This window comes from Brachyistius frenatus, unplaced genomic scaffold (genome assembly GCF_029030835.1).
Source record: "Brachyistius frenatus isolate BFR_SWC_R1_liver_20210118 unplaced genomic scaffold, ASM2903083v1 Contig_50, whole genome shotgun sequence".
Classification (NCBI taxonomy): domain Eukaryota; kingdom Metazoa; phylum Chordata; class Actinopteri; family Embiotocidae; genus Brachyistius; species Brachyistius frenatus.
This window is the reverse complement of record NW_027210649.1, coordinates 1,546,097-1,557,638: the sequence shown is the minus strand read 5'-3', so window position 1 is coordinate 1,557,638 and position 11,542 is coordinate 1,546,097. Positions and strand designations below refer to the sequence as shown.

General features: G+C 40.2%; 1 protein-coding gene across 1 annotated transcript; it reads right to left on the bottom strand.

Annotated features, from left to right (window-relative positions):
- Nucleotides 1–625: 625 nt before the first annotated feature.
- Nucleotides 626–10,082, bottom strand: nt5dc2 (5'-nucleotidase domain containing 2). The gene is made up of 14 exons (XM_069704323.1): nucleotides 9,663–10,082; nucleotides 7,264–7,448; nucleotides 7,093–7,167; nucleotides 6,936–6,991; nucleotides 6,690–6,783; nucleotides 5,153–5,281; nucleotides 4,685–4,745; nucleotides 4,469–4,571; nucleotides 4,270–4,371; nucleotides 3,677–3,758; nucleotides 3,418–3,504; nucleotides 2,233–2,373; nucleotides 1,776–1,840; nucleotides 626–1,231 (listed from the first exon to the last, which is right to left on the bottom strand). Exons 1-14 carry the CDS (start codon nucleotides 10,018–10,020, stop codon nucleotides 970–972), a joined length of 1,800 nt encoding a protein of 599 aa, XP_069560424.1. The 5' UTR covers nucleotides 10,021–10,082; the 3' UTR covers nucleotides 626–969.
- Nucleotides 10,083–11,542: the final 1,460 nt, after the last annotated feature.

Below are 11,542 nucleotides of genomic sequence, written 5' to 3'. Positions count from 1 at the left end.
AAAAATAAAACTTCCGCAATGCAAAACACGTTGAAGATAATCCCGTGAGTTTTTCCAATGATTATCCGCATCAAAGCAGAAGCCGACAGCGTTCACTTACATCAACACAACGCTACGTTGCAGTACAACAACGCTTACAGTTGCAGCAGCTGCACAGTTGATCCCAGGACGGGACAGCGCGACAAAACTTGAACCAACACCGCTACACTACCCCCTTCCAACTATCTGCATTTGGCTGCAAGGGTTGTAAACTCCAACCACACAATAACGACCACAGTGCATGGAACATCTTCCCGACCAGAAGAGAGGTGTAACAGAGTACAGTACCTTCGCTCTTGTCTTCGTCAGGCGGCTGGAAGTGAATGAATTTGTGATGCTGACTACAGTGGTAATGAATGGATGTTGCGCTGCTTAGCAACCAAACGACCAATGAAATAAATGGTGGAAGTTTAAAAATATTTACTATACGCACGAGTCAATGGATGGATTTAATCCATCACTGATTAGTCTTAATGCCTGGCTGTAATAATTCTGCTCAGTTTTTCCTACTAACTTGGTTCAATGTAACCTGCATGGAAATGAAAAATGTACAGCATAAGAGGATAATTGAGACTTCAACACGTGATTATGTAAATTTGTTCTTTATTTTTGTTTTAATCGTGCGCTGGTAGCCCAGTATTTCATAGCTTACATAGTTTGATTCAGGCAGAAAACTGAGTATCTGTCTTGAACCACATCTTTAAAAGCTTTCTGCATAGCAGCAAGATCTACAGCATCCTCTAGTGGATTCACAGGGGAAGTGTTTACAATGACGAACTGTAAACTGTCCTGTGAAGCGAGATGTACAGCACCTTCCTAGACAAAAAAGAAACCCTGCTATAGGAAAAATATCCTCAGGCTATCTCAGGTGTTTCCCAATGCTGAAAAATATGAAAAAACCCCTATCAGTCACTCAGAGGAGCCCAGCCTTCATCGTATGTGGGACATCTCCTCCAGGAAAGGTGTCTTCATGCAGCCTGTGCAGAGCTGATCCATCCACAGGGGAGCTTCGTGCTGCAGAGGGGTGCGGCGGGGGTAGAACGTGTACAAGAGGTCATAGTTCAAAAGACAACTGGGAGAGGCCATGTAGATGTCGGAGAAACGGCTCAGACGTCTGGAGAAGTAGGTGGGGTTGTGACACGTTCTGAAGATGCTGCCGAACTGAGGGTTGAACAAGTTCTTCGTCATCACCCTTGGACACAAAAAGTTAGGGGACAACATCAGTATATCAGTAATATCAGTACATAAGCATTCATAAATGTAGTTGAGGAAGAACTATTCAGATTATTCACCGTCAGAAGTAGCAAGAACACAAAGTAAAAACCTTCAATTACAAGTAAAAAATGATTAAAAAAAAAAGAAAGAAATGTTTACTTAAGTAAAATTCTGCATGCGAAAGTCCTTAAAATATCAAAAGTGAAAGGACTCATTATGTATTTAGAAAGGCTTATAATAGTGTTATATTATATTATCATTACGAATGTATTAGAGCAAAATTAAATTTTAATGTTGTAGTTGATTTAGATGGAGCTAATTTGATATATTTTATGTACCGCTGGTAGTTTTAAATGTAACTGTTAAACATATACAGTACAGCAGAGCATAAAACTGACTTCTTAAATATTATCAATAAAAGTATAAGTACCTCAGCACTGTGCCAGTATTTCAGTAAGCATACTACATAAACATACCACATACAGATTTTTCCCCCAAAAAAGAAGAAAAAAAAGACTCACCTGAGTTCCTCTCTTTCCTTCTGCCATTCCTCAAAAACTTGTTTAGACTCCAGGTCCCGGTGTGTCTAAGATATTAAACATCAGTATGATCATATTTTGGTCTACTATTATACAAAAACCAAAAAATATAGATACAAAATCTAATTTGATTCTCAGTTCAGATGACACACTACATGTTTTCTTTGGTGGGAACCAGTTGAAAAGTTGTCTTAAGTGTTTGTGGTTCATTCATTTCCCCAGTGACACACGAGCCAATCAGCAGCCAACTGGGGCTTGGAGACGAGACGACTTTTCAAGTTCTGTTTTGTCAACATGATCATATCAAGTACGAACCAGACAAACAGTGGAAGTTGTGGGAGTAGTTGAGACTGAGACCATTTTAGGCATTTCAGTGTTTGTTGTGTCTTTATGCAAACAAGAGTAAACACTCTGTACAAACCAGGAATTAAGCTCTCACCTGTAAGCGCTCCATCAAGCCAGTTAAAGCCTGCAGCCAAGTGAGGTTCAGAGCATACCGGTTTGTGCTCACCACTTTGGTTTCCTGCTCAAGCTCTGGTACAATGGCTGCTGTACGCCAGCCATGTCGCAACATAAGGTCCTGCAACGAAAGGTCAAATTGATTTGGTCAAAAGACAATTTCTGAAGTTACATATAGTAACTTAAATTAAGAGCGAAACAGAAGAAAACTACAGGGGAATTAAATGCACCAGAGGGTTCCCGAGGTTGGGGTTGGGACGACAACAACAACAACAACAACAACAATATTTTGGGTGTTGGTCTTATCTGAGTGAAACAGTGGCTTCCAGTTGTTTATAGATTAGATTTTAAAGCGTTTCTGCCTGAAGGCTATAATCATCACAAAGTCGTCGGTATCTGCCTGGTAGTACCGCAAGTCAAAACCTGACGCTGAAGCTGCTTTGAGCTTTTATTCCTTTCATTGAATTGGGGGAATTATATCTTATTGACAAACAACTATATTTATGGTCAGTCGTTATGTTTTTTTATTTGTATTTATTGTGTAACATTTCTGCATTTATATCTCATTTACTCAATTTTAACTCATCTTATTTTGCTTGCTTACATTTACACTTTATAAGCAAAAATAATGACTTTATAAGGGTCCAGCACAAATCAAGTTACCGTACCTTGTTTTTCTTCGAGATTAGAAAATAATACTTAAAGAATATGTATGTTTTTTTTTTAGTTGTTAATGTGTTTGTATATCTTCAAAGTATGGAGTAATCCTAACTATTCCTTCTGTAGAAGTTTTCACTGTGCAGCTCCATCTTTCCACCCTAATCCCAGACTGGAAATTTTATGAATTGCGCAACAGAAGGAGACAGTGGATATCTGCCAGCGTGTGCATCTGCGTGCCTGTGCTTGTGCTTGTGTATAACATTGTTTGAAGAATAATTAAGGTACAATGTAACCAGCAGTTGTAGCTCTACATTATTGTCACATCAGCTGAAAAACAACATTTCCTGAAAAAATTCCCACTTTGCATTATTTAATGCCGAGAAAACGAGAAAAATATTAACACAGGAAAATCCTCTAAAAATCAAGACCACACATGGGTAGTCATAACGTGGACCCTTATTGCAGTGACTCCTCATTGATGAAATCGCCACGCTTTGATACTTACAGCCAAGTCACTATAAAGATGGTCTCCAAAGTAAAGAACCTTTGACCCTCGCCAGCCTGTCAGTCTGAGAAAGTCAAACAGGTTTCCCTGAAGCGCAAAAAGAGAACCACAAACCACAAGTTATTCTTTATAGTTCATTAAGACACACGGAAAACAACAAGTACAACATGTAGAAATACAGCCAGAGAGAGAAAGAAGTCCGACTGCCCCAATGAGCAGCTTTCAGCGGAGTTACACAACAGCCCGACCAATCACTGACCTGTTTGTATATCTGCCCTTTGTCCAAACTGGTTATCTTCTCCCACTGAAGGTCTCCATTACCATCTAGACGTCTGAAAGGTCTGTGAGATGAACAGTTTTAATCAGGGTTGGCACTGCAAGTCAAATGTCAAATTCCCTGACTTCATTGACTAAAAAAGTGAAATTATATGACCTATAATGGACAGAAAAACATGCTGCCTTTGTGCTGAGCGGACAAGAAACAGCAACATTATGTTAAAAACCGGCTGGCACATGCTGTTGCGTTGATACTGAAAGAAATTAAATACATGTCTAAATGCTGGCTGCAGAGGCAAATCATTTATCTAATAATAACAGTAATTAGCTCGCAACCGAATAAGCTTCATTTTTAATTTGTCAGTGACCACTGATGCTTACACGTTGATAATAACTAGCTAACTAACATTAAAGCTACATACATGGAAAATATTACATTTTTAATAAATGGCAACTAAAATGTAAACATGCATACAGGATACCCTGATATTCCACGACTTGGCCCAAAACAAATGATCAAATTCCCTACATTTTTTAAGTTTTAAAAATTCCATGATATTCCCTGAAGTTACTCACTTGATACAGTCAGTGAAGAAGTGCGGTTTATCTGCCTGCACGATGACGACATCAAAGAAGTCTCTCCAGTCTTGTCCCACCATGTGCCTCATTCCTTTATCACTGGGCACACAGAAAAAAAAAGAAACACATCAGAACCGGAGATTGCAACAGCGCTGAAATTCATTACGAGTCAGAGTGAACTGTAACAGAGACTTACACAAAGCTGTAGGGACTGTTGGTAATGAGAAACAGTTTTTTTCCATGACTGACCAATCGATGTAAAACAGCATGCGTCTCCTCGCCTCTCAGGATGAACTTATCTATAAAACCAAGGAGCACAACTCATTAACACACAGTGTAACTGTAATGGCAGTGTATGTGCAGTAATGAGCTGACTTCGTACAAAAATGTGAAAAAAAACAAACAATCTTACCGAGGTCTTGCATGACCCATTTGTACATGTAGCCTTTGAGGTGAACCATGCCAATTGCTTCCTGAGGATTAAAAATGTCATAATGTTTTTTTATTAAGGTAATCTCTTTGGTCCCGCATGATTATATGGTGATGAGAGATCATTCTGAACTAGTCATTCAGGTTGAAAAGGTTGCATGTTTATCATCAGAGGAGAAACTAAAGCAAAGTAATGGCCGTGCCCTGTAACTGAAAACCCTCGCACCTCAGGACCGAGAGGAAAAGCGAGTATTGTTCTCTGCTCTGCCCAAAGACAGTCGAGTGGAAACTTTTCCTGAGCTCAGGAGATTGCTGAGCTTCCAGCTGAGGAAACGCAGCACATGAAAACAGTCTCATACACCAGATCACTGTGCTTCCTAGTATGAGCTACAGGGTGAGGCCAGAACTTAAAACACAGGGTGCAACATTTAATACAGTGAGTCAAACTCACAGAGACGTCCTTAAAGAGGTGAACTGGATCGTATTCGATGTCGTGGGTGATGAAAAAATCATTCGCCGCCGCCAGAAGAGTCATCTCAGGAATGGAGAAGATGTCCATGAACTGCTTCACCTTTGGTCCCTGTTTAAAGAACGCATGTTACTGCGAGACAATCTCTTCTGTTCATTTTAAAAGGGAGGCACTAAAGTTTGAACGTGTCGAATTAACATTAATTCCGCCTCTATGGTCTTTTGAATGACTTCCAAATCACATTAAAAAGCATTTTCAATGTGACCACTACCCATTAGGAAGCCTGCCTGAAAAGAGTAATTTCTTCAAATGAGATTAGAATTGCTTTGACTGTTTCAAGAAGGATTAGGAGATGGCAAGAAGCAAACTTCCTGCTGCAGGGAGGCATTTAAAAGTGCTGATGGGCCAAAAATGATCTGAGCCAGATTCAAAGCATCAGAGTCCACACTGCTGCTAATTGGCAAACTTGTCACTTTAACCTTTGTCGGGCTCAATAGAGATTCATAATTTCCGTGACTGACTGAGTGCAGCGTTCTCATGGCCGGCTTCTTGTATATTGGAACGCTGCATTCCAGCTGATTCATGGAGACAATGGAACAAATGAGATTACAAAATTCGCCACTCCACTGGGATTTATGTAACAGTAAAGCCAAACAAAGTCGGACATTTGAAATATCTGTGGATGGCAACAGATTAAATCCTGAACTCCTTGTTTGAGCACGGCCAAATGAGATTTTAATATTATGGTAAACGTTCAGTGTCAAGAGGGGCTTTAGCATGTGTGCCAAACCAAATACGTCTCAGAGACGGAACATTAAAACTAATCTGAAACCAAATTGCAGTAACTTGTTCTTTCCACTCAACTCTAGTTTGAAGTTAGTACACTACATAACTGATGTGCCTTACAGACATTATCCAGTTATATTTATATTACTGTACATTGCCTTGTTTTTTAAAGGTCCAATATTAATTGCATTTAGATTTCTGTTGCTTTTTCAATTATATAGCAGGTCTAGGTGCTATTTAAATACTGTCAAAGTGTTAAGACACTCAGTTCACGATGAAATGCACACAGTCCATATTCAGCCACTGTGCTTCTTGTACGAACCATTTGGACTTCTTTAAGTTTGTGATGTCACAAATTTATGCTCATGTCATATTTCCAGGCCACTGTCCAACCTTTCATGTGGACAAAAACATCAAGCACTCATGCTGTAGAAGATCTACATAGAAGAGACCAAAGGGAACCTATGATTGGCCTGGACATACGACACTCAGAATTTAGTCAGCCAATAAGAAGAGAATACCAGTGATATCAATCTGTCTTAAAGATACAGACAGAAAACCACCAAAAAGATTTGGAGAGATGTAAAACATAATTACAGTTTTTTAAAAAAAAGAAGCTTGGTTCTTATATCTACTAAAATACGCTGTCATTGATATCAAAACTGTAAATTAAGCATCACATGTAAAATATGGGACCTTTAATGTTTTTTTCTGTAAAAACATTCCTCCTCACCTTTCCATAGAAGCCACTGTCCTGCTGCAGGGGTACATGGTACGTCCCCCCATAGAGCTTAAGGACCTCCTCATCTGGCACCGGGCTCAGGCCCCTGGAACATCAAACATGAATGGATGCAAATATCGTTTTTGCCTTTAGCAGCAGGGATGTAGACAAAGAATCAAAAAAAATATGGCATATGTGGATCAAAAACAAGCATCTGCAGAAACCTTTATTCTGCAACCATCATCATTAACTTCTTACCGATACACTGTTCCTGGTTGGATGTAATGAAAGGCATCTATCTTCATCAGAAGTCCCTACAGAAGCGAAAAAGGAATTTCACATGTGAACATCTGTGCAGAGATTGAAACGATGTATTTTCATGTAGTGGGGCAGTTGTAATTTAAAAAGAGTTTACCTTTTGAATGTCGTAGTGAAGACCCCGAGCAACAAAGTTGGGAATGTAATCATATTTGCAGATGGCTTCGGGGTACTAAGAAGCAGCAGGAGGACAAACAGAGATGAATGAACTTGAATTTAAAAGCATTTGTCATGCCAATACACGTCACGCAACTCCTGTATAACACACCTTGAAGTGTTCAATCAGGAAGGTTCTTGCTTTGTTGTAGATCATAGTGTTGAGTGCATTGGAGTACAGAGCCAGTGTGTAGTCATAGTCAAAGCCGTAGATGTCCACTTCAGCCAAGTTGACCTCGTTGTTGGCGTAGATGGTGGAGGAGTTGAGGAGGCTACACGCACCTGGTGGGATCAGGTCTGATCCAGGAAGACAGATAGAAAACCCTCATTCAGATTCAGCAATAACAGACCAGACGAGACAACAATGACGAGGCAAGATTAGGGAAGTACGCACACTGGTCATTTGAGCTAGGGTAAGATTAGAGCACAGAACGACTGACGCATGTTTTAATGTAAAATGCATCAGACAGACTCTTTTCTTATTATTATGAACCCTGCTGAGAGAAGCTGCTGTTTTTAATCCAGTGGGTTTGGCAAACTCACCAGAGGTTGCGCAACGTCTTTGTCTAAAATGTTAACTGACTCTTTGACAGAACAAAGCCACTCTAAAAGGAACATTTTGTACGGTACATTTTGTATTTAATTCAATGCAAACCTGGACAGGAGCACAGCGCTCATGAGGTTATTTTCATCATCTATTCTATCTGCCCTCGACTTTGACAAATACAGTCACACAGCTAACACATGCACACAGATTAAACAAACAGTTTACAATGTGTTCCTGATTCTCTAATACACTGCCAGCAACAGGACTGTGGGAGAAAGTGGGACATGACCTTCTATCCTGGGACAGCTCAATGAGGGCTGCAGCTGGGCAGCAGACATGCATCCACCCAACCTGAGGCCGGTCTCCCTGCAGCCTCTCTACTACGACTAAACACCTTTCTTCCATGCCGAGTCACATTTCAAAAGATTACAGCTGTGAAATTGCAATTCTGACCAAGAGAGAGAACGACCCGCTGAATTTAAACCCCATCATAATGAGAGATTTTGATTTGCACAACTTTGTACCTCAACATTAGGTAGGTAGGTAGGCAGGTAGTTACTTTATTAATCCCCAAGGGGAATGTTTTTCGCTACAGCAGCATTTATAGATACATGAAAGCAATAAAATAACAGTCAAAAATATTAAATATAAAAATGCACAGTATATACAGTACAGTATATATACTGTATACTGTATTCTTGTTAAACAAACAAGACACAGACAACAAAATGCACACTGATTGCACAGGAAATAATTAATATGGAATACAATCTGTAATAGAATGCAAAGACATACTATTTTGACTATTTTCATTTAATACTATTTCATGTTTCTACCACATTTATTACTTATTTGACAGATATACTTTGTAGATTAAGATTTACAATAAAAAAATAAACCTCATTTATGAATGACTGTACACAGTGACAAAGTAAACAATCAATGGTAAATAAAAGCAGTTAAATTCAATTAATTAATGTTAATATGCATGTTAATACATTCATTATAACAAAGCTGAAGAGGGTCACAATACCGCAAAATGAACTCTTCTACTTTCAAAACTCTTCATATGTTCTGTTTCTGCACTTTTACTTAAGATTTTGCATATCGGGCTTTTATTTACAAGGGAGTTTTATTGAAAGCAATGGCTGCCAATCGGATTTTTTGTGTGTGTGTTGTTCCGCTATATTATGGCACTTAGTGTGTACTTTAAAACATTATCGATTAATCTGTTTATTTTGATTAATTTCTGGATTAATCGCTCAGCTGTTTGGTCGTTAAAATATCGGAGCACGGTAAAAAAAAAAAAAAAAAAACGTCGACTAGTTTTTCCTGCACTGTATTAACACTCAGTGAGATAGGGCCATGTGGACTAAATAAGCAACTCTGAAAAGCAAATATTTTGCACACATATTGCTGCAACCTTTTAGGCACGTTTAAAAAAAAAAAAAAAAGGCATGTTTGATCACAAATCTTTCAAGCTACGTTTGTTGAAATATTTTTTAATGTTCACTTTATTCTTCTAGTTGTAAAACAGCTAGCGCGGATCATTTTTCATTCAAATTCAGACCAGATGTAAATCACAGTGAATGCATTCTCAGCCCTGTCATAAACAATGACGATAGATGATCAATGCCTGACTGCAACACACATATTTAAATACCAAACATAAATGCAGCTTTAGCCATTACCTAACAAACGTTTCGGTTGTTTTCAGGAGGGGAACTGCTGCAGAACTAATGAAGCCTGCCCTCTTCAGTGTAAACCGCAACTGGCATGGATAAATCAGCAGAGTTAATGTGCCATCTGTCCGATTTAACCGGGATAAACACAATCCGAGTTAAATGTTTTGAATGTCACGGATTAAAAAAAAAAAAAAATAAAAAAATAAAAAGCTGATGCTGATGACGTGGAGGGTTGCATTGGGGGTGATGTCAAGACAAAAGGGGGAACCCTGCGCTTACCGTGAACCAGCCTCTTCGTTTCATTGTACCGACTCCACAGGAAGGACTTCTGGTCCACCGAAAACGTCGTGGAGGTGTGTGACCGCCTCTTCGCACCACCGGGTGTCCCCGCCACGGGCTCCTTGGGTCTCTTCTTGTCCCCGGCCGTGCTCATGCGAGATGGCTCGCTGGATGTTGTCGGCCTGTCTGAGACCGAGCTGCAACTTTGTTTAGTAGCCGTGTCCTGCTGTGTGTCTCCATTCACTCTGCATGTGGTAGAGAGTCTGTTCACTTTTGGGGATCTGGTTAGAGGAGGGGTGCTGTTTCCTTTGGCCCATAATGTTCGGGTTAGAGCGGAGCCCAGTGTCTTCATTGACATGTTTACGACACGGTGTCAACACGTACAGAAGCTCCTGCTGCTGCAAACTGAGGCCTGCACCCTGCTGAAAACATACCATCGCCTTCAGGGAAGCCACGCCCCCCGTTAATCCCTGCAGCCAATCCCGGCCACAGACCTCACGCTCCAGATTAAACACACGAGAAAAAAAACACAACAACACGGCGATGATGTCACCGTGTTTAAAGTTTCCAAATGTATTTTGGACTTTAGTTTGTAATCTGAGCAGTTTAGTTTATTTTTAGTGAGTGGTGAAAGGGCGGTATATGATCTTTATTCAGTGTAATGTACTTTGTATCACCCACGTGCAATGATATCTCTTTTCTGTGTGATGTGAAAACATCCTGTGCACATTTGTATAGGTAAAAAGTGTATTTGGGGTATATAGTTTATGCGTGTGTGATTGTATGTACATAGGTCGTTATGTTTAAATTGTTTTTGCCTCATCAGGGCCCGAGCAGGGGTCTTCAGGGCGGGGCTGTTATAAAGTAACGCAAAGTAACGAGTAACAAAAAGTAACGCAAAGTTATTTGTTTTATATTTGTACACTGAGAGCCACTCCTGTGACTCCTGGTTTCATACACCTTAGTTTGAACTGTGACTTCTGGTGCTGACTCGTCCATAATCCACCTGAAAATCTTGATTCTACGCTCGAGAGCGCCCCCTAAAGAGATGCCCCGTCGGCCACATTTACCTAAATTCACGTTCACATCCACGTGTATCACACCTGGAGGCACAAAAAAGTTACATTGCGCCATTACTTCAACTCGACAGGAAGTCCACCATTTTGGGCGATTCTGACACGTTGTACTTTGTCGAACTCCTCCGAGGGATTTTGTCGCACCGACTTGAATTTAGTTTCTATGGATAGATAACATGTTTGGGATTAAATCTTCTTAAAATAATTCGTTTTCGTCGATGTGTGTGCCCATAAAGAGGCGGCCATGTTGAGCGTCTCACCATGAAACTACGAGTTGCTTTAAATCTTATGTACATGGACCGACCTTCTCCAAACATCACAGGTATGATAACAGCCCCGCCCTGAAGACCCCTGTGGGGTAATATTCGCTCATAGTCATAGCGCCCCCTGTTGGCCACTCGAAATGACACTTTTCATACTTTCACATTCTACGTCGAGCTGGTTGATCACATGAACGTAAAGTCGGGTCACAATAACCTAAACATGTAGTTGATGATATATTGAGACATTCGTTCGACTTTGTCAATGGGCGTCGCAGTGACGATGCGGCAAAGTCGGATGTCTCGCCGTGACACAGGAAGTTGATGTTTAAGGTCAAAGGATGCTTGAAACCTCACGAAACGTGTGACATACATCCGGCGTGGTGAGACGATACATGTGATGTGTTTTGCAAGTGGACGTGGACACCTCGCCCGTACACCACTGCTTGCAGTTTTAATTTTTATTGTATTTATATTTTCCACCTTTCTATCCTTGAACTGCTGTGATGACTGAATTTACCCGCAGTAAGATGAATGAAGTCTT

Excerpts from the sequence above, each read along its gene's own strand:
- nt5dc2 (XM_069704323.1), bottom strand. The coding sequence starts at position 10,020 with ATGTCAATGAAGACACTGGGCTCCGCTCTAACCCGAACATTATGGGCC. Across the intron at positions 6,992-7,092 it reads TTCACTACGACATTCAAAAG|GGACTTCTGATGAAGATAGA; the intron begins GTAAACTCTTTT and ends TCGCTTCTGTAG. Across the intron at positions 2,374-3,417 it reads ATCTTTATAGTGACTTGGCT|GACCTTATGTTGCGACATGG; the intron begins GTAAGTATCAAA and ends CTTTCGTTGCAG.